At 39.2% G+C, this 23,517-nt stretch overlaps 1 protein-coding gene across 2 annotated transcripts; it reads right to left on the bottom strand.

The window, feature by feature from the left end:
- Positions 1-1,944: 1,944 nt before the first annotated feature.
- MORF4L1 (mortality factor 4 like 1) lies at positions 1,945-23,227 on the bottom strand. 2 transcript variants are annotated; one of them, XM_068991542.1, is made up of 13 exons: positions 23,107-23,227; positions 18,953-18,999; positions 17,112-17,179; positions 11,766-11,885; positions 10,454-10,540; positions 10,010-10,090; positions 8,496-8,521; positions 7,980-8,068; positions 5,945-6,046; positions 4,785-4,873; positions 4,142-4,314; positions 3,779-3,863; positions 1,945-2,673 (listed from the first exon to the last, which is right to left on the bottom strand). In XM_068991542.1, exons 1-13 carry the CDS (start codon positions 23,144-23,146, stop codon positions 2,589-2,591), a joined length of 1,092 nt encoding a protein of 363 aa, XP_068847643.1. In that variant the 5' UTR covers positions 23,147-23,227; the 3' UTR covers positions 1,945-2,588. The 2 variants fall into 2 exon arrangements, with proteins under 2 accessions (XP_068847643.1, XP_068847644.1); XM_068991543.1 differs by lacking the exon at positions 11,766-11,885.
- Between the last annotated feature and the right edge of the window lie 290 nt (positions 23,228-23,517).

The raw sequence follows: 23,517 nt of genomic DNA, 5'->3' as shown, positions 1-23,517 counted from the left end.
AAATTAGTGTATAATGAAATCTCCAGTCCAGCTTTTCTCACACAGGATCTTGCACTGAGACTTAAAAATGCAATCATTTTTACTTTCAAATCATTCAGAGAAATAAAGTGATTTTCTGTGGAGAGTGCATGTGTGCACAAAAATGTGACAAAGACACGAGAGGTAAATCTGAGAGGTGGAGAGCACACAAGGAAGTACTCATCTACTACTCTGGCAACTTTCTTGTGGGATTGAATTTGAAGAAGTTGCGAAAACTTTGAAGACAGATGTGTGAACCCCACGCTGAGCCTGCTGGCAGAGAATCTCACCGCTCCCCTGGATAATGAAGTCTCCGATGAGTAAAAGAAAACATGAGGTTACTGTGCAAGTGACTGTTGAAAGCTCACAAGCAGAGGCATTCTGGACACCCACACACACCTCTAACCTGCTTAGGTGACAGGAAAACCTTGAACCAGCAAAGGTGCCAACCTTCTAAGGTTTCCTGACTCAACAGGGGACACTGAGGGTGAGCACCGAGAGGGTCCATGTAGATGGGGTGGCGCTGGGAACCTCGAGGCGTCTGTGTTGACAGTGGTGCTTCCAGGCTGACGAGGTGGCCTTGTCAGCAGTGGGGGAACCTCTGCAATTCAGCCTCCAGTCTCAGCCTGTTCTTCCTTTGAGCAAAGTCACATCTGCTGAGCCATCTCTTTGCCAAGCCACAAAGAGGGAAAAAGATCCCAGAGCTGACTGATTCTGTCCCAGGACAACCAGGGTAAAACGAGAGCTATTCTTCTTCATCGAGGAGAGCATGGCAGCCCTTTCCAGTGTTCTTGTCTGGAGAATCCATGGACAGAGAAGTTTGGCAGGCTACAGTCCATGAGGTCACAGAGTCAAACATGAGTGATCAACTAAATGCAGCATTCTCCTTCATCACAATGACAACTCACCTGTCAACAGTACATAACCACCGTCTGGTATGTTGTTTTAACCTCATCTCTCAGACAAAAACAGACTGAGCCTCAGACAGTGAGTGACGTTCACACAGCTGGGAAAGAATAAAAACAGCACTGCGCCTAGCTCTCTGCATAAGCCCAGCTTCTGGCCAGTAGATTCTATGGTTTGTAACCATTCCCAGGAATACCTGGGCACTAAGGCAGGAAGGACTGTACAGGGAAACAGAAAGGAAATCATGGGATGCTCCTAGAAGCAGAGATGAGACTACTTTAATTTCAAGAACTTCCACAGAACAAAGGTGAGGGAGGTCAAGGAAACACAAGTCAAACCCTCTCAAGGTCTGTATTTAAGTTGGGGGAAGGAGCTCAAATTTTAGGCACTGAATGTTAGTACACACCTCAAACAATTAGCAAAAGGCTAGCAGTCACACAGAGAAGGCAATGGCACCCCACTCCAGTACTCTTGCCTGGAAAATCCCATGGACGGAGGAGCCTGTAGGCTGCAGTCCATGAGGTCGCCAAGAGTCGGACACAACTGAGCGACTTCCCTTTCACTTTTCACTTTCATGCATTGGAGAAGAAAATGGCAACCCACTCCAGTGTTCCTGCCTGGAGAATCCCAGGGACGGGGGAGCCTGGTGGGCTGCCGTCTCTGGGGTCGCACAGAGTCAGACACGACTGAAGCGACTTAGCAACAGCAGCAGCAGCAGCTGTCAAACAGCTAAAACTCCCTCAATGCTCAACATTTACATTCCATGAAAAGTAGAAAAATAGTCATACAAACTTCTAACTTTTCAGCCAGAACTCAAGAGAGCAGACAACCAAAGCTGCTCTGGCAGATGAAGGCAGATACTGAAGACAGATCAGGAAGCCAAACTTCTCATCCCACAGAAAACAAGACAATCACTCACCTCAAAGAAAAATCACTGTCTGAACATGAGAAGACACACACAATACACAAAGGTTCTGTAATGCATCCACACAAGTACACTGCTCCTTGAAATTTAAAGAAAAAATTTATTGAAGATCTGAAAAACAATTTCTAAAAGATTAACTTTTCCAGAAAACTGTAGCTACACAATGCATTGCGTCTATCATGTTAAAACGTGCATTAGACACAAATACAAAAACCATGAAACAAGCCACCGTTCTTCAACAATCTGAGCAAAGATAAAATGCCTAAGGAACAACATGGATGGATGACTCGCAAAGGATGGGATCTTTACTTTAAGCACCATAAAAAAAAAGGGGGGAGCACAAATGTATGAGTGTTCAGTTATATACACTGAATTGAACCTTTGGCACTAGTAATCAGAGCATTCTGTCATATAGCATTAACACATATTATAAAAGTGCGTAGTGTCAAAGGAATAGAAACCACCAGCGTTCAAAAGCAGCTTTGTCAACTAAGCAATAAAACGCTCTACAGTATGTCTCTCTGTTGTCCATCACTGAATACACTGGTAGCAACTTTGAAATGAAAAAAAGGAAAGAAAAAAGGAGCTGTAACTCCTTTTATTTTCTCTGTTTAAAATCAAACAGAAAACAAACATCAATTTTGTTATACATGAACATTTCCAAAGTACATTGTACAAGAGAAGGACTAAGAAACAAACAGGTGTTTACAGAGATCAAATGTGGGTGGGTGCACGCGCCTCACACAGCTTTCCGATGGTACTCAGGGGGAGCCACTTCATAATCACTGGCACTAAACAAAGTTGCAGAGTTCTTTGCCAGGTATCTAAAAATGAAATGTTATTCATTACAAGTATGAAAAAGAATTGTATTTTGATCCTATTTTGATCTTATCAATTACATACAGAAGCCACACAAAGCACTTTAAAATACATATCACAACCATTTAATTACAACTCAGATAAATATGGTTACATACCAGACAACAATGCATAACAAAGATAGAAGTCTAGAATTACTCCCCTTATTTCAAAGAAGCAAAAAACAGGAGTCACTAGAATACCAACCTGAGTGCTTGGGACCACCCTTAACAGGTATCATTACCCTGAAAGAGTTAACAGCTAGGGTGTCTTCTTTAGCTCTTTGAAACCCATTATATTAGATTCAGAAATTGACAAGTAAATCTCAACTTGAAAGTAACACCATAAAAATCAAAGGGCCCTAAAATATCAAGTAGTAGAGCACTTTTATTTCATAAAGAAATTGGGGGGAGAGAATATTCATTACTGGTAGAGCAAAGACTATAAAAGCTAGGTAATTTCCAAGTTCACACTGATTTTAAAATTATTATACAATACATGGCGCCATTTTAGGAAAATTAAAAAACTTTACTTCTCCCAATACTATGTCCAAGAAATAACTCACTGTTAAGCATAATACTTATTTTTCCAAATCTTTTCCAAAGACTGAAAATGTTTCTCTACAAAAAAGAGGATCATACCAAACTCTATTGCAATCTAATTTTTTTAAATTGACATACCTTGGACATCTTTCTTATCAGTATATGTAAACCTACCTTTATCCATAAATAGCAATTTAATAAACATGCTTGGAGATCTTTGTGCATATAAAGTATTTCTATAGGACAAGTTCCCAGAAGCCTAACTGCTGGTCATTTAAAATGTTTATATATATTACCAAAGTCCCCTCCAGAAAACCGTAAAAATCAGGATTGAACTTTCCACTTTCCCAAAAATATAAGCCATCCCTAGTTCATCCCCAAAATAACGAGACATTTTAACTATGCTAAACATATATTGTTTTACTTTATTTCTATTATAGTATCTACAGTGCCAATCTATCGAGAGTAATTTGCAGCACACTAAAATAAATTAATGTTTTTAACTTCAAGCATTAATTTTTAGACTTACTTTAGGAAATCGTGAAGATAATTCAGTAATAAAGCAAGACTCTTCTCATCCAGAGGTGTATACGCCAACATTGCTCCAATTCGTACTATTTAAACAGAATGCAGTCAAAGTTACACCCAAGGTAGCATTATGAGCGTATACTTTAATTATGTGAGCAAATGCAACCATCACTAATTTCCTTAAGACATATGATTTTACAAACTGACTTTAGATTTTAATATATATGAAACAGAAGTTCAAATTGGAATTAAACAGTCTTTTAGAATGTTATTTTATGTTACCCCTTAATGTAAATCAGGAAAGACAAAAATATCAAAGGCTCCAGCCGAAAAAGTAGAACTATTTTCTAAAAGGGATCATTACCAAACAGTCTCAGGAGATGTGGCGCCCCGTACACCTGGGACATGGGTGCATCAGGGTGGTCTGCAAGGATCTCAGCGTACTGCGGCCTCTCAAATTTGTAGAGCAGTTGAGTGCCCAGCATCACATTGAAGTACTCCTTTATCCCGGCCACAACCTCATTGACTGCATACTCCCTGACAACGGAACAAAAGTGTATACCTTCAGAGCAGGTCACTGAATGGAGAGATGAAGCTTCAGTCAACAAACATGAGGGTAAGAAGTTAAATGCTAAACCAATGACAATGAACCTCTGCTAAACAGAGATTTAATAAGAGGTAAGAAATCAATCTGAAAAAACAAACCACTGGTGAGCACACTACAACACACAGGTTAGGGATGGATTTTAGTTTTCACATTTTCAAACAGTTGTGTTTTAAATGGTTATACACACAGTTACGTAGATTAGCTTCTTCAATGTCACCTGGAACATTTACTGACTTGGCCCTTTAATAAATGTCTACCAGCTAAACCTTTTGTCTAAGCAATGAAATTCTATTTTGCTAGTTTATGATGGTATTGTTTTTAAGTACATGTTTCAGATAATTTATTCAGAAATAATGTTTTAAATGTCTTTCGTATACTTCAAAGATGTGTATTTTCTTACTTATTATCTGTGTTTCCTCGAGATTTCTTGTAATTTGCATAATCCTCTAGAATGGAATCCACATTCTTCTTGGCAGGAAGATAGAAGAGCTTTGAAAACAAAAATACACTTGAATACTAACCTTCTTTTTCAAAGAAAAAGTACACTGGCAAAGTTTTAATGCAATAAAAGATCACCTAATAGTATTACCAAAAAGAAAAGGACACTGTTCAGCACTTAAAACATGGATCATGTGGCCGAGGAACTAAAAATTTAATTTAATTCAACAGCCAAATGTAGCTAGTGGCTGCCACACTGGACAGATACACTCTCACTATATGTGGAGTACACCTGCACATAAGTTCACTTCTGACGTGTTATCAAGTCACCATGTATCATTCTGCCTGTAACACTTAGCTTAACACACTCTTTATCTTCACATCAAGGTTGGGTCCCAGTGTTCCATTAAACGTCAAAACTAAAACACAAAAAGCTGCCAAACACAGTAAGTGGGAGAACAGAGCTAAACCTTTAGGTTCAGAGTCAGATCAAGACTCAGAGTCCACATACTGCACAGCCTATGACTGATGCCTATCCCACACAGTCCTCATTTCTCCCCTACCCCTGGTTGTGCTATTTAAGAAACTGATTCTTCTGTCCTACAGAGTGCCTCACTCTGGACTTTGGTGGCTGTACCGTTGTGATGTTACATACATACCTCACAACGTCCCTCTTTCCTGTACACTTGTAATTAAAACCTAGGAGCTTGATCAGATTCAGGTTCTTTTCGAAATCACAAATACCTGCAGAAGCAGTTGTGTGCTTCCTATTTCCACGCAGCACTATATGTGACGATGTCCCACTTTCAATGATATTAAACAAGAAATAATATGGTTCTTTTTTAATCCATTTTCAGAATGATGTATTCATGTCCTAGCCACTGCCAACAGTTATCTAAACCTCTGTAAAAGTAACTGTAAACGCACAGCCTTTTGTACACGTACCTTTGCTTATTCCTCTCCCAGTCCTTTCTGATAATCAAAGTGCTCAGCCTAGTCCCTGAATTAAAATTCCCGTCATACCTTCGATGTCCAAGTCTACAGCCTTTTCCTTTAGAAAAAAAATTTTACACTAGCAAGACCATTATCATATAGATTACAATCTATCTAACACCAAGTTACCTGTTTTTGCCGGGTAATTAAGTCCCAGTCATCAACAAGCCATGGCTTCAGTTCTTCAGGAATCTTGACTTTAACTTCAACTCTGCTCATAAATGTTTCTTCCTAAACAAAAAGGAATAGTACTAAACACCGTTCTTTCTAGCTGAAGAGCCACTCTAAGAGTTTTCTAAAAGCTTTTCTGAACCTTTAGAGGCACTTGGGATAAATTCTTTACTCAAACGGACAACTGAACTGTCACTTGGAAACAGTAAAATGAATTAAGATCATACAGCTAACTCCTGGGAGAAAAGAATCTTGATAGTCTACTTGATGCTTTTTCATGTGAAGGCTTTTTTTTTTAAAGCAAAATTTCCCTTCTTCTATAAATGACCTCTCCAACTTGATGTATTTTAACTTAGTATTTTCAAAACTTATTCATTTCAAATAGCCACATCTTGAAGCCCAAACATGACTCTCTTAAAGTTACATCTTTATAAGATTAAATATATCTTCTAATTTGTCAGTAACTGCCTAAAAATGTCTAATTTTTAGAACATACGGGTGTTTTAAACTCAGCTTCAGAAATGTAAACGGTTATACTTTTAAAACTTCTTTTCAAATTCATAACTCGAGATTATAAATATAATAAATTAGACATTTAATTCACTTATGTAAAAATCCTAAACTATTATACCCACACACATACACGTGTAACTGATAGGCTTTCTCGGCATTTTTCTGTGGGTTTCTTCAATCAGTAAATCAATTTAATGTGACCTAGTAAGTCAATTCAATCTTAATACCAAAGAACTATTTAGTCTTATACAAGAACACAGGGCTTAAAACAAACATGTGATGAGTTAGGGATAAAACCTGGAAGGAATACATCTAGTGCAACACATGAAATAAAGATGTATACAAATATATCCTTTATCTAAAAAATAATATTTTCACTTCAGTAATTAAAAGAAATCTGTATGCAGGTCAGGAAGCAACCGTTAGAACTGGACATGGAACAACAGACTGGTTCCAAATAGGAAAAGGAGTACGTCAAGGCTGTATATTGTCACCCTGCTTATTTAACTTATATGCAGAGTACATCATGGGAAACGATGGACTGGAAGAAGCACAAGCTGGAATCAAGATTGCCGGGAGAGATATCAATAACCTCAGCTATGCAGATGACACCACCCTTATGGCAGAATGTGAAGAGGAACTCAAAAGCCTCTTGATGAAAGTGAAAGAGGAGAGTGAAAAAGTTGGCTTAAAGCTCAGCATTCAGAAAATGAAGATCATGGCATCCGGTCCCATCACTTCATGGGAAATAGACGGGGAAACAGTGAAAACAATGTCAGACTTTATTTTGGGGGGCTCCAAAATCACTACAGATGGTGACTGCAGCCATGAAATTAAAAGACACTTACTCCTTGGAAGAAAAATTATGACCAACCTAGATAGTATATTCAAAAGCAGAGATATTACTTTGCCAACTAAGGTCCATCTAGTCAAGGCTATGGTTTTTCCATTGGTCATGTACGGATGTGAGAATTGGACTGTGAAGAAGGCTGAGCGCCGAAGAATTGATGGTTTTGAACTGTGGTGTTGGAGAAGACTCTTGAGAGTCCCTTGGACTGCAAGGAGATCCAACCAGTCCATTCTGAAGGAGATCAGCCCTGGGTGTTCTTTGGAAGGAATGATGCTAAAGCTGAAGCTCCAGTACTTTGACCACCTCATGCGAAGAGTTGACTAACTGGAAAAGACTGATGCTGGGAGGGATTGGGGGCAGGAGAAGAAGGGGACGACAGAGGATGAGATGGCTGGATGGCATCACGGACTCAATGGACGTGAGTCTGAGTGAACTCCGGGAGTTGGTGATGGACAGGGAGGCCTGGCGTGCTGCAATTCATGGGGTCACAAAGAGTCGGACACGACTGAGCGACTGAACTGAACTGATAGCAATGCTTCTGAGTCAAAGTTCTATGACTATTTTATCCGTACCGTAATAGGACAGACTAAAAATTCTAACATGCAATTATTAATATAAGGAAAGACTCACATTTTCAACAGTAGGGTCTACTCGAGCCCTTTTCTTGCGAGGAGGCTGAGGTGTCTCACTAGTGCTGCCACCATCTCCATTTCCAGGTGCTGTAAAATTTTGGGGGTACAGAAGGGAAATTGTTGGCTTAATGAGTAACTCTTTACTCCTTGACCCTTCCATTACATAGATGTTACTTAAATCTACACTGAAGAATCAGATTCCTACCAAAAATATACCTCTTATGAACAGTTCATCTAGTACAAAGCAATATTTAATATTACCATCTATTTTTAAAATATAGTTATCTCAGGGTCAGTCATTAAAAAACACAAATAGAATAAATGCTCATGTTTTTCCACAGTAGAAAGAATGTCAGTTCTCTATGGCTATGTACCTAACTCTGTAACACTGCTGACTCATGAGACCATCAACATATGCTTACTCTAAAACTTCGTGACTTAAAATTTAACAATGAATTCAAAATGCAAATGTTACAAAGGCAGATTAATTAATTCAGACAGTTAATATACTTACTCTTCTGTTTGTTCTTTTTTGTCTTGCTGAAGGGAAAAAAGAAAAAAAGCTAATTATCACTATTGTCTCTAGTTTAAATTCCCTTCTACCAGATTGAGTCCATAGAGAAATACTGCCTTAATGGTAAGATCAGGCAGCGATCTTTGCCTGATCTTATTTCTTGCATATTCTTATTTACTACTCAAGACTCAAGGACTTTTTTACTGATAGTTGGCTCAAACCACATCTCCCTCTAGACAGCAGAAAAATCAAAACCATATCATAAGATCTTCTCCCAAGGTTTTATTATTTATGTAAAGAACCTGCTTCATAAGACTATTAGTTCAACAAACACAAAAAAACTCCAAAGATTAAAATATTTTCCCCAATTACTTTGGAACCAGCATAATTTGACGTTAGACTTATTATGTTTCACACCAATGCATTATTCCACTCTCACTGGTCAAACTGTTTCACTTTATTTCTTCTCGGAACTACATTCCTTTCTTTACAACACTAAACACTCTGCTCATCCACAGAACAAAGCCTGTGTCTAGACTATTATGTCTAACAGTAATTTATCTCATGGCTATTTATGTATGCACCGACAGTGAATTACTAATACTGACATAATATCTAATTATTTCTGGAACACAAGGAAAAAAGTTTATAAAGCCATGATTATAGATTATGCCTGGAGGGATACACCTGAATGTGTTTGCTTTTCTACAGTTTTAATATTTATAAATGTTAATTACCTGTGTTTACTCTAAGTTTTCCAAAGATCAACATCATGGAAATATATTACTACTTATTAACAAATAAAGCTATGAATCAATCTCAAATAGTAATCCTTGCCAAATCAATCAATCATCTTAACCAAATCAATTATCTTACCAAATCCATTAATCCTTGCCTAATTATCTTCTTACCCCCAAAAATAAAACTGCAAACATTTCAAAATGCATAGGTATCTTCAATACCGTCTTTAATTTTTAGGTAGTAAAGTCACACTAGTTAAGGTCTAAAAGCAATAGAATCTAATCTCAAGGAAAAAGATACTGAAAAAGCAAATCTAACCCTCAAATCTCAAAACTTGTGTCTTGAGAATCCAATGCTAATGCTTGTAAAAGAAAAACACATTATAGGCACAAGTTTGTTCTAACTTGAATGACTGTAAGGGAATTCCCTGGTGGTTCAGTTGTTAAGACTCTGCACTTCAACTGCACAAGACAGGAGTTTTGCCACCCAGTATGGCCAAAAAAGTAAAGATTAAACAAAGGAGGGGTTGTGTATGTACTTAATGCCACCCAACTGTACACTTAAAAATGAGTTAAGTGGCAAAAAAAAAATTTCTAAGGAAAATTAAGGAATCAATATGTAATCAATACATAGTTTCAATAACCCAATGCCAATGAGGTTCTCATTGGCATTTTTCAAATCACAACAATGTTCCAGTTGCCACTTTCAATAAATTCTAAGTGTATCAAGCTTGAATTTCACAGTGTGTAAAATCAAAACAAAGAGCTTCTTACACTTCAACGTTTTTCTGTTGTAGCCCAGCAGTCTTCTTTCCAGGGGCAGCCCCTCGCATCTTCCCCTCTGCATACTGCTCCCTTCAAAAATAATTTCAAAGATGTATCATCATAAAATATTTATATAGAATAAATTGATACCTTGATTCCATTTTGAAATTTATATTCAAATTGAAGTTCCAAGACTATACATATTCTGGTACAAAATTTTTATTAACAAGTTGGACAAAGAGAGAACACATTTACAAAAATCAATTTAAGAAAGGAAGAGTAAAAAGGCTACAAAAGGCCTCTCTGATCACTTGAGATCAAAATCGTAACAGCAGCTGACAAATATCATGAATCATTTTAAAAGCAGGCAGCCAATATGATTTCTGTTGTGGATTCCATTTCCATAAACTTACTTACAGGCATGTCTCCTATTCATGTTGCAAACAAACTTACTGATTGGCTTTCTGAAGTTCTCTCTGTTTCTGCAAATTGGTATCCACATACTTGAGTACTCTGCTTTCTGGAACCCATTCATCCCAACTGAAAAAGAGAAAAGTTAAAATATCATTCAAAAATATTTCATTAGTATTCAGACTCTGTTCTACAATTTTTTCTTTTAAATCCAAGAGGCAAGAGTTTGGACTTCTCTGAACTAAGGTGATGAACTGGCATTACAAATCCATTCTCAACTAGACTGAAAGTCTAGAGAAAATGTTTTATAAAATGGTAATATAAACATTGTCAGAAGCAATACCCCAAATCCAAAGTGCCAGAGTCCAAAGGATTATCCAAATCGTTTGTTTAAAATGGCATAAGAGTACAGGATATTAAAATAGCACATAACCTAAGAGCCCCTAAGTAATTATCCTTGCAGAATAAAGGCACCTGAAAAACTTTTTTAAAAAAAGCACAGGGATCCATAAGATGACTTCTTAAAGAACTAAAACCAGCTGGTTATCTCCAATACAAAATTTCAGAACTCACTGTGCCTCAGTTTCACATGTATAATGGGGATAAACATTATCTCACAGGACTGTTAAGAGAATTAAATAATAGATATAAAACACTTGAGAGTTTTGACGCATAGAAGATAAACACTCAAGCTCCATGAGAAACATACTAGGAGGTCTACAAAACTCAATACCACCTACATCAACTCACTTAAGACTAAAGTGTTACAATGGTTATCACTCACTCACAAATAATTTACCAATGTCCAAGGCAAAACCTTCTTGGCCTTCTAAACATCAAAAGGTAGTACCAACCACTCTCTTAAAAAATATCTAGTTGCTAAAGCATTCTGGCAGTCAGAAAAGCTTCAAAACAAGATTCAAGAAATTTATTTTGATATTAAACTGACTTATATTGTGTTAATTACTATACAGCAAACTGATTCTATAATAGATTATACACATACACTCCTTTCATAATCTTTCCCATTATGGTTTATCATGAGATACTGAATATAGTTCCCTGTGCTATACAGTAGGATCTTGTTTAAAACAATACTTCTGATGTGGCTTTTTTCCCCAAAGAGAAAAAGACAGGGTATTTCCTAGGCAGTGCTGAACTTTTTGTGCAAAGTAATTTTTTTCCTCCTGCTGATGGAGCTCCTTTAGTGACACAATTAGGCTGTATCCTCAAAGTCTTTATTTAATGATTTCCCACCTTTGACCTCTTATGTAAGGTAGCCAAAAGAATAATAAATAATAAAAAGCAACCCTCAACATGATTTCCTAGAGAAAACTTTAAAACATGCATTTACCTAGAGGTCAGGAAGGGGTGGTGGTGTACTGAGGGAGCTCCTTCAGGAACAGGAAAAAGGGCTACAATATCCTCACGTGTCTTCAAAGTTTTTTCAGAGCGCCTGGGCCTCACAGCACTTCTGATACAGACAGCATAGTACAAAGTAATCTCAGTAACTAGGTGTAGAATTCTGCTTATGCTTTATTAAGATTTATTTACAAATGGAATATTTAAATGTCTGTGTCAACAAATCGAGTATCTACTGTGGTCTTGAAGAAGGATATATTTACTGAAGTTTAAGAAAATTCCAATTTGAAGACTGGGCTTCCATTGTAGTCTTTTCTAAAAGTATGGTATCTTATAAGCCATTTTCAAAATGAGGATCTTATTCCTACTACTACTTATATCTGTTCCAATTCTCTCTAAAGGGAGTTAGCAAACTTTTATTTACGAGGAAGTTCCACAGGAGAACCTTGAAAATTCCTTTCTTCTCATAAAAAATGCATCTAAATAAGGACATTGATCTAAAAACCAAAGTCCATTTCAGAGTTTCTTTTAAATGCCAGGCGCTGAAAACAGTTGCTGACCCACAGGAAAATGAAATGATGTCTTTTGCTCTGAGGAACATCACTATTGGGGTAGTAACTGAAGGCCAAACATCCAAAAATTTTTCCATACAGCTCAAACAAGAGAATTTCAGAACTTTCTAAAGGTAGCTTGTCATTAATTCCCAAAGTCACAATGATCCATGGCATTAACTTACACAGCACTAAATAAAAGCATTCTGTACAGATTTAAAGGCAACCTCTAAATAGTTATTAAGGATCAATATAACAAATCCCATATATTGATCTACATACCAAGACAACTACAAAAAACACATCCTCTACAAAAATACAAAAAACTATGCAGTCTATCATTTATTTGTGTTACTAGATACTATAACAGGAAAAAACATTTTCAGGCAATACTATCAAAAAATACAAGCTTTTTATGTACTTCCACAATATAAGCTGGTAATGTCACTTAAAACCCAGTCTTGAAGTTGTACACATCTACGTGGAATTTAACAGAAAATACTATACGTGAAAGAGTTAAGCACAAAAGTTGTGTTCACAGCTATTAAGATGTAATCCTAAATTACTTTTAGGATTAAAAATACCTGGGGATGGGGCACAGACCTAGTCCATGAATCTGCTATTTGTTTTTCTTTTATTTCCTTTCAAGTTCCCATTCATGACGTGCATAAATATTTGCTTTCCTATACAGAATTAAGATTTTCATGATATCTAATACACTCTCAATTTTACCAGAGTATTTTTATATAAAACATAAGTGTAATGAAAGACACAATTTTAACATTTTTGTTAAAAGGAAGAGCAAACTGTAAAATAATGGAGCTCCAGAAGATAAATGTTCCTGGATATTTTAATCAATTTAGTATTAATCCTAAAATTCCATTTAAAATCAGAGACAAGTTTACTTCTGTAAGACCAAAGGGATTAAAAGCTCAGAGTCACTTTAAGTTACTATATTACTATCATTATGAGGAATATTTTAATTATTAACTGGAAGAAAAACCAACTTATTGAATGGGCTTCTATACATTTTAGATTTTCACTTTTCTACAATTATACGAATGGAAGAAAAGACAAAAAAATCTGATACTATTTCTTAGCTAGAACTATCTTGTGAAAAAATCTTCTAACTAATAAAATTAACTTGAGTTGGTCACTAGCTAAGGGACTGTGTGAAAGATCACAGAAACAGAGTCAGTAAATGTAAAAAAACCTTCCAAAACAAGAGTATACATCAAATCAGATGGCATGGCTGAGCTGACGTAAAGTTTAAAAAAAACCCTCAAGAACTACTCTTTTTGGCAGTGCTATCCTCGAAGGACAAAACACCATCAGCAAAATTAAAAGGTTCTCAGAGTAAATATTACAAGCTATTCAATTTCAGATGACCATTATTTCTACTACTGCAGGCAGGAATCCCTCAGAAGAAATGGAGTAGCCATCATGGTCAACAAAAGAATCCGAAATGCAGTACTTGGATGCAATCTCAAAAATGACAGAATGATCTCTGTTCGTTTCCAAGGCAAACCCATTCAATACCACAGTAATCCAAGTCTATGCCCCAACCAGTAACGCTGAAGAAGCTGAAGTTGAACGGGTCTATGAAGACCTACAAGACCTTTTAGAACTAACACCCAAAAAAGATGTCCTTTTCATTATAGGGGACTGGAATGCAAAAGTAGGAAGTCAAGAAACACCTGGAGTAACAGGCAAATTTGGCCTTGGAATGCAGAATGAAGCAGGGCAAAGACTAATAGAGCTTTGCCAAGAAAATGCACTGGTCATAGCAAACAACCTCTTCCAACACAAGAGAAGACTCTACACATGGACATCACCAGATGGTCAACACCAAAATCAAATTGATTATATTCTTTGCAGCCAAAGATGGAGAAGCTCTATACAGTCAACAAAAACAAGACCGGGAGCTGACTGTGGCTCAGATCATGAACTCCTTATTGCCAAATTCAGACTTAAATTGAAGAAAGTAGGGAACACCACTAGACCATTCAGGTATGACCTAAATCAAATCCCTTATGATTATACAGTGGAAGTGAGAAATAGATTTAAGGGACTAGATCTGATAGACAGAGTGCCTGACAAACTATGGAATGAGGTTCGTGACACTGTACAGGAGACAGGGATCAAAACCACCCCCATGGAAAAGAAATGAAAGAAATCAAAATGGCTGCCTGGGGAGGCCTTACAAATAACTGAAGAGAAGAGAGGCGAAAAGCAAAGGAGAAAAGGAAAGATATAAGCATCTGAATGTAGAGTTCCAAAGAACAGCAAGAAAACATAAGAAAGCCTTCCTCAGTGATCAATGCAAAGAAATAGAGGAAAAGAACAGAATGGGAAAGACTAGAGATCTCTTCAAGTAAATTAGAGATGCCAAGGGAACATTTCATGCAAAGATGGGCTCGATAAAGGACAGAAATAGTACAGACCTAACAGAAGCAGAAGATATTAAGACAAGGTGGCAAGAATACACAGAAGAACTATACAAAAAAGATCTTCAAGACCCAGATAATCATGATGGTGTGATCACTCACCTAGAGCCAGACATCTTGGAATGTGAAGTCAAGTGGGCCTTAGAAAGCATTACAAACAAAGCTAGTGGAGGTGATGGAATTCCAGTGGAGCTATTTCAAATCCAAAAGATGATGCTGTGAAAGTGCTGCACTCAATATGCCAGCACATTTGGAAAACTCAGCAGTGGCCACAGGACTGGAAAAGGTCAGTTTTCATTCCAATCCCAAAGAAAGGCAATGCCAAAGAATGCTCAAACTACTGCACAATTGCACTCATCTCACATGCTAGTGAAGTAATGCTCAAAATTCTCCAAGTCAGGCTTCAGCAATACATGAACTGTGAACTTCCTGATGTTCAAGCTGGTTTTAGAAACAGCAGAGGAACCAGAGATCAAACTGCCAACATCCACTGGATCATGGAAAAAGCAAGAGAGTTCCAGAAAAACATCTATTTCTGCTTTATTGACTATGCCAAAGCCTTTGACTGTGTGGATCACAATAAACTGTGGAAAATTCTGAGAGAGATGGGAATACCAGACCACCTGACCTGCCTCTTGAGAAATCTGTATGCAGGTCAGGAAGCAACAGTTAGAACTGGACATGGAACAACAGACTGGTTCCAAATAGGAAAAGGACTACGTCAAGGCTGTCTATTGTCACCCTGCTTATTTAACTTATATGCAGAGTACATCATGTGAAATGCCGGGCTGGATGAAGCACAAGCCTGGAATCAAGATTGCTGGGAGAAATATCAAAAACCTCAGATATGCAGATGACACCACCCTTATGGCAGAATGTGAAGAGGAACTAAAGAGCCTCTTGATGAAAATGAAAGAGGAATGTTGGCTTAAAGCCCAACATTCAGAAAATTAAGATCATGGCATCTGGTCCCAACACTTCATGGGAAATAGATGGGGAAACAGTGGAAACAGTGTCACACTTCATTTTGGGGGGCTCCAGAATCACTGCAGATGGTGACTGCAGCCATGAAATTAAAAGACGCTTACTCTTTGGAAGAAAAGTTATGACCAACCTAGATAGCATTCAAAAGCAGAGACATGACTTTGCCAACAAAGGTCTGTCTAGTCAAGGTTTTTCCAGTGGTCATGTCTGGATGTGAAGAGTTGGACTGTGAAGAGGGCTGAACGCTGAAGAATTGATGCTTTTGAACTGTGGTGTTGGAGAAGACTCTTGAGAGTCCCTTGGACTGCAAGGAGATCCAACCAGTCCATTCTGAAGATCAGCCTTGGGATTTCTTTGGAAGGAATGATGCTAAAGCTGAAGCTCCAGTATTTTGGCCACCTCATGAGAAGAGTTGACTCATTGGAAAAGACTCTGATGCTGGGAGGGATTGGGGGCAGGAGGAGAAGGGGACGACAGAGGATGAGATGGCTGGATCGTATCACTGACTCGATAAACGTGAGTCTGAGTGAACTCCGGGAGTTGGTAGTGGACAGGGAGGCCTGGCATTCTGCGATTCATGGGGTCACAAAGAGTCAGACACGACTGAGCGACTGAACCGAACTGATTCAATTACAAGCACCAAAAATGAGTCAATTGTCAGATGTGCTATTTGCGAGCTCCAAGAAGAAAGATCCATCACTTACAGAGCTCCACAAGCTGAATATTCTAGAATGTGTTTCAGTCTACAACCACTGTCCATTCCCAGCAACATCAATATATCACTTTTTGTGAAAAAAAAAAAAAAAAAAGCTCTTCAGAGTGGAAAACTAGATTCTGTAATTACATTTCTGTACCTGTGTTAAACCATATGCTAAAAGTGAATCACATGAATTCACTGTTAGTATTTAATTATGCTTTCAAAGTTCAAAACGTGATTTGGTCAATACATCCAACCAAATAAAGCAATTTTTAAATCTTTTCCCCTTCCTTAGTAGAAAAACCCCAATTAGTTTAGAGTGTAACTGCTTGAAATATCATTTGTAGTCACTAAGTCTGTTAATAAAAAAAAAAACTCAAGCTGTACTAAAATGTACCAAAACTAGAAAATAATCAGGCTAATAACTATTAGACGTTATACCAGAACACAAGAAATAGGCCACAGAATGTAAAACAAAATGGCAGTAAACCCTAATTTCTATTATATTTCAACATACTACAAAGTTCACCTCTGCCCCAGTATGTACTTACAGTAAAACTGTACAAGAATTTAAAAGCACAGGCTTCTATCAGTTTATGACACAAAGCCAACTTGTTAATTACAAATAAGAATTGCTTAAAAAAAAATCTAATACTCACTTTTTATTCCAACCACTGTAATGGATGAAGTACTTGACTTGTTTATCCTTTATGGCAACTTTTACACACTGAAACAAAAAAGAAAAAAATTTATTCAGAAATAATGAAGGAAATGAAAAAGACTATCTGGGTAATTTTGAACTATCCAACACTGAAGCTCTTTGGTGGCCAAAATAAACCTAATGAAACTCTTGAAAAGAACACTATTTAAGCCTTTAGGCTAGTATTCAAAGTTATACTGCCAAACAGTCATAAAGTCATTTGTTGGGAGTTAGTCCAACAAATCTAAACAACCATAAGCACTGGAGGTTACCCTAAACCTTAAATCAGTGGGCTAGATAGCTATCCAAGAACAGCTAATGAACGTTGTAGTTGTGCTTTCTCCAAGTCCAGCTAGTCAAAAACTACATTTGGAGAAACAAATTAAGCTCAAGAAAAATATTTACACCACATTATTTTAAAAGCTCACTAGTTTACATAAGGCAATAAGCTATTCTGCTGATTATCAGCAACTTACAAAGTGACAGATAAAAACCAAACCCTGGGGATCATAGCCCACCAGGCTCCTCTGTCTATGGGATTCTCCATGGAGGAATACTGGAGTGGGTTGTCATGCCCTTCTCCAGGGGGTCTTCTCAACCCAGGGATCAAACCTGTATCTCTTATGTCTCCTGCATTGGCAGGCAGCTTCTTTACTACTAGTCGTACCTGGGAAGCCCCGTGTTCTTCTTAAAAGCAGCCAAACACATTAAAACTGATTAGTGAAGTCATTAACCATGAAAAAGTGATGACTATCTGGTTTTGGATTTTAAAAATTTTTATCAGAGGCAAACCAAGAGAACCACAATAGTTTAAGTTACTCCAATTGCCATTTGAAATCGTACACTAGTGTGTTTCTGCTGCCAGAGCAGAAAAAGTTGCCAGTTTAGAAGAGCCTGCTAGAAGCTAGTTAACAACAGAAACAACATTCAATGACAGAAATGATCACTGGGACATAAAATGCATTCATAAACTGTATTGGTATTATACCATTAAGATATATGTACACATACATGTAGTTCTTGACCATCCCATAAATCCACTTTTAGTCATTTTAGAACTTTGAAAACATACACCCCATTATGTATTCAAAATAAGTAAAATGGTTAGCAACACTGACACTTCACAACTGTTAAGACTTTTTCACAGACCAAAAGTATTCACCAAGAACATATATAGAAATTGCCTTTACCGTTTGTTTTCTTAAAAACAATTGTCAAAATAGTTGACATGGCTTAAATATTTGTGCTAAAAGTTAACAGAAACAAAACACTAAAAACATTTATGCATTATCCAATTTATCTTTGGTTAAATGTAAAATCAGTCTTTATAACTTCCGCGCAACACTGATACACAGAAAATGCCCCAGGATTCAAACTTTGCCAATCCAACAAATAAAAGTTAAATGTACTCATTTGAAATGTTAGCTTTACCCTCAACGTAATTTTACTCAGTGCTTACTCAGCATATTATATTTGCCAATAAAATTGACTTTGGCATTATTTTCTCATAAGTCATTACCTAACAATGCTATTTTGCTTCCATAGTCAAACCTCTACATTTCCGTTCATTTTCCAACTACTTGCCTTTAGCAGATGGGTAACACGAATGCTGGGGTGCTTTATGTGAACCGAGCAAGCAGTGAGACGATAAAAAAGATGAGAAACTATGAACCTGAAAATCTATGAAAAAGGTAGCTCTCACTAAAGCTACCTATCACTGAAATCTAATTATCACACCAGTAGTTTCAACTATCAAACCAGTAGTTTCAACTAACTTCTTAAATAAAACGGGTTTTGTACCTTTGCTTCATAAAGAAGAGGCCCATGAAAGCACAGCACTCTCTCACCTGTAAAAGGAAAAAACGGGGGAAAAGCACTGCGTTAGTTGTGATTTCTCTTCATATATAAGAATATTCACATCTAGGAGAGCCGTCACCCTTGTACTATGGTGTTCCTCAAAAAACTAATAAGCAAGTGGATAAGGGAATGTATACATCAACGCTTCAGATCAAATTTCAAGACAAAAAACACCTCAGCATTTGATGGAAACAACAATTAATATATCTATTTAAATCATCAAATCATCTATCACCTGCTAGGCAAGTAAAATCTACTATAGCTATCTACTGGCAGGGTTGATTTATTTTTCAGTGTACATCTGAGATTTAAAGAAATTTTAAGTTTAGAACCTTCTGCTCTACCTATTCTATGCTTCCAACCCAGCAAAGAAAGAGAGGGCCCAACTGAGGAAAACAATTAATACAAAAGCACAGATGAAACAAATTCTTGTGCAGTGGTCCACTGTGACGAACCACTGCCTGATGCTAACTCTATGCCGAACTTAAGTGGAGACTAGAAACAGGGAAACCAGAGACTTCTCTCAAAGTCAGGAATAAGAACAGAAATAGGTATGAATCAAAGACCGTGAGAAGGACAACTAAGCCGAAGTATAAACAGTTTAAACTTGACTTCCAGCATGGTGGAAGTATTATCCAGAAAAGGAAATGGAGAGGGGGTTTCAGATCAATTCTGGAATAAGTTACAGTAGCTACAGAACACCCAAACTGGAGCCATCTAGTAAGCAGTTGAGTACACATATCTAAAGCTCAAGAGAAAGCCACTGCTGAATACTGTGGACAAGAATAAGACCACACGGACAGAGGAAGAAGGTATAGAGCCTACTCCGAAGCACCAAAGATAGGAGACCGGTGCGCCTAATTTTAGTCTTTCTTTAAAGGCACCCTGACAACAGCCTTACCAGTGTCTCCCTCCTTTTGGTTGCTGCCACCAAAGACAACCACACTGAGGCTAAGGCCCTTTGACCTCCATTCTAGCTACCTATCCCTAATATCTTGCTGAAAAAAATATACATTAAGTTGAGGAATATGACCCAGCAAAACAAGGGCCTAATTTCTCCTGGAAGTGGAAAGACTGTTAATTGGGGAAGGAGCAAACCATTGTCTCACTTTTTCTGAACTTTTCCATCCTTAATCCTTAATAGTATTCAAAATGTAAAGCTAATTCTGCCCAATGCTGTCAAATTCAACAGTGATGAGATTCCAATTCCTCATCCTCTCATTGGTTTTCTTACTAGGAACACTACTCAAATTCCAGCATCAGCCACCTTCCTGACAAGCCAAAAGGTCTTCCCCTCCCCACCCTACCCCCCCACCACATGGGTTAGATGCCCAATAGTTTACTTTTTGCTTTAACACTTCAAGTGGAAGAACCAAGTGCAGTGCACAACAGTCACTGTGCTGAAAAAATGCTTGTAACATATGCTGCACCATTATTTAACAACAGAAATTTTCAAGTTTAAAAGAGAATCGGAAAAAAACTTTCCCATCATTCGTATTTTTACCATCACATTAGCTCAATTATTCTGCCGTGTTTTAATATAATTCTGCTAGTTCCTACAGAATATTCCTTTCTCCTTACAAAATATTCTCTTCTAAATAACTCAGTCCTGTCCAACTCTTTGCAATCCCATGGACTGTAACCCACCAGGCTCCTCTGTCCATGGAGATTTTCCACGGACAAAAACACTGGAGTGGAGCCTTTCCTTCTCCAGGGGAGCATCTCTACCCACGCAGAGAACCCTCAGCTCTCCCCTTCTCCTCCACTGGCAGATGGATTCTCTATCACTAGGGTCACCTGGGAATCCCCAAAATAGTAATTTCTTAAAAGATGGTTATACAAACCAACTTTGACACAGGAGTAGAAAACACGTCTGCAAAGTGCAAAGACTCAGGTAGTTTTCAAAACCATAGCGCTACATCGGCTCCTTTTGCTGTTCAGTCGCTCGGTCGTGTCTGACTCTTTGCGACCCCATGGACTGCAGCACCGTCAGGCTTCCCTGTTCTTCACTATCTCACTATCTCCCAGAGTTTGCGCAAATTCATGTCCACTTAACGTCTGTGATGCTATCTAACCAACTCATCCTCTGCCGCCCTCTTCTCCAATTCACTGCTACAGCAGCATATGGATCCTCCCTCACTCTACCATCCTTTTCAGTTTAGAACTAAAGCACTTCCTCCAGAAAGCCATCCTTAACTGTTCCAAGTCTGTGTCGTTTTCCTTTGATGTCCTACAGTGAGGATTAATTTTTTTGTGCAGTGGACCCTTCAGTCTGGTTAAGTCTTTGGGCCTTTTCTCAGAATGTTTCTACAAACATGTAAAACCGTACTACAAAAGAAACGAACTATATTGAGACAGTTATAAAAACACTTAAAACATCATGTGTTATGGTATTATATGAGCTCCTTAATTGATACAATAAACATTTAGCTGCTAATCCAGGAAACTACCACAATTCTGAAACAACGAAAAGCATACATCTGAATGTATCTTCTACAACTTTAATGCTGGGATGTGAAAACATTACAGCTAATACTACTGTGGGAGGGTCTTGTTTTGCTTTTCTGTGGGGGAGGAAATCTACAGTCATAACTGTAGATTTAATTTTAGTTAGAAAATAGAAAAACACTTTTTCCTGTCCAAGTACAAGGGGTGTTCTGAATTATAAACACCCTAGATCAAGAATCCTTGCTCTAGAACATCTGATTTTAAAAAAGCAATCCAAGCAATCCACAGTAGTCGTCACGTAGCTTCTCAAAGTGAGAGAAAGCAGGTATTAAGAGCCAGTTACAGGGAAAACACCCGCGGCAATCTTTTAAATATTCCATTCTGTTACAATATGCTTGGGTTTTGTGTGTATGACTCAAAGTAATTCTAACGCACATCAAAGTTTGAACATCCCTACAATTTTTTGCAGACGTCTCGACATCCGTGGTATCTAACACGTACAACCACAATAATGTGAATGAGGATTTTAAAGTGTTCTTGCTTGCCTTACATAATTTTATATCCACTTTAGTTTACTGTTAAACCTCCACTATATAAATTAACAGATGCAGTAATAGTGAAAATTACAGAGCTGTCTTCCTCTGGAAATCAGGCTCTCTACAGTCAGCCTTCACGTTGATCAGAGACAATAAAAAAACTTTCAAATCACTGTTAATCAATTATTGCAATTAACCAAACCACTGCCGTACTTAAAAGGCTGACATCAAGACAACGGGACTTTACATAAATGAGGTCGTAACACTGCATTAATGCAGTTTTTCATTATTGCTTTACAAGCCACCGCGCAGCCAGAGCGCGTTCACGTTCCCATAGGACACCGACACTCCGCTCTTCCGAGAGCAAAGGGATGCCTTCGGGCGACACAAAGCCGAGTGAACGCTCGCGCTTTTCCCTCCTGTCCCCACCCACCTCCCCGGGGCCAGCGCCGAAAAACCGGTTCCCGATCGGCGGCGGGGGAAGAAGGGGGCGCTCCTCTGCCCTAAAGCGGCGTCTGCGGCCGCGAGCCGTGGATCCAGGCGCCGGCGGCCATGATGGCCCCGCCATCTTGCAGCGGCCATCTTACAACGCAGTTCTCCCGCCCCGAGACGCGAAGCCAACCCCCTCCAGCCGCGGCTCCGCGGCTACACCGCGAGCTACCCGCTCGCGGCTGGAGGTCGCCGCGGAGCGCCAACCCTCGGACGCCCACGCGGACGGGAGCCCGAAACGGCCGCCGCCGCCTCCCCTCCCCCACGCCACATCACTTCCCCTAACGGCCGCCATGGCGCGCCGGCCGCCTCCCTACAATAGGCTACTTTCTCCGCGCCCTCTTCCTCTCAACGACAACAAACACAGCACCAAGGCTGTGCCACGAGGCAACGGCTCCCTCTCGCCTTCTAACGCCCGCCTAACGCTTTCGCCTCCCAAAGTGTTTTTATCCTCACGAAGCACAGAAAAACCTCGTCGCAATGCGCTTTCTCCGCACAAAGCCCTGCCCGCCGCCGCCTTGGGGGCACGGCCCTCGCCATCCCCAGTCCCCAAATCTCAACCGTCCCGAGACCGCCTCCCTCTCCGGGCCGTTAGATGCTTTGTCCCCAGGGGATCAAACTCACCCTCCTGGAATTTAGGCTTCGGGTCCTGCTTCGGCGCCATTTATAAAAGATTCACCGCCGCCGCCTCCTCCTTCTCCCACCACCCCTGACTACCGCCCCCTACTCTCTACCCCACCCAGCTCCGCGTCAGACGCGCCGTCAGGCACCGCCAACTCTACATCCTGGGCCCGATTTGCCAGCGCCCGCAGACCGCCCAGCGCCGGGACCGGCCCAACTGCTGCTCCAGCCAACGGCTGCCCGCCGCGCACGCGCCCCTGCGCCCGCGCCGCCCCGGGGCACGCCGGGATTGGTAGTTCCGAGGCGTTGGAGGAGCTGAGGGGCGGGGGCGGGGCGGTGGCCTCCTCCCCTCCCCCACCCCTAACCCCCTGCCCCACCCCCATCCCCGGGGGTGGCGGCGTTTTTACTTCCTAG

The sequence above is a fragment of the Capricornis sumatraensis genome, chromosome 19 (assembly GCF_032405125.1).
Source record: "Capricornis sumatraensis isolate serow.1 chromosome 19, serow.2, whole genome shotgun sequence".
Taxonomy (NCBI): domain Eukaryota; kingdom Metazoa; phylum Chordata; class Mammalia; order Artiodactyla; family Bovidae; genus Capricornis; species Capricornis sumatraensis.
Note: the sequence above shows the minus strand (reverse complement) of the source record. Positions and strands in the feature narration are given on the sequence as shown.

Excerpts from the sequence above, each read along its gene's own strand:
- MORF4L1 (XM_068991542.1), bottom strand. The coding sequence starts at position 23,146 with ATGGCGCCGAAGCAGGACCCGAAGCCTAAATTCCAGGAGG. Across the intron at positions 11,886-17,111 it reads TACAGTGGTTGGAATAAAAA|AAGTGCTGTGAGGCCCAGGC; the intron begins GTGAGTATTAGA and ends TGTCTGTATCAG. Across the intron at positions 4,874-5,944 it reads TAATTACCCGGCAAAAACAG|CTCTTCTATCTTCCTGCCAA; the intron begins GTAACTTGGTGT and ends TTGTTTTCAAAG.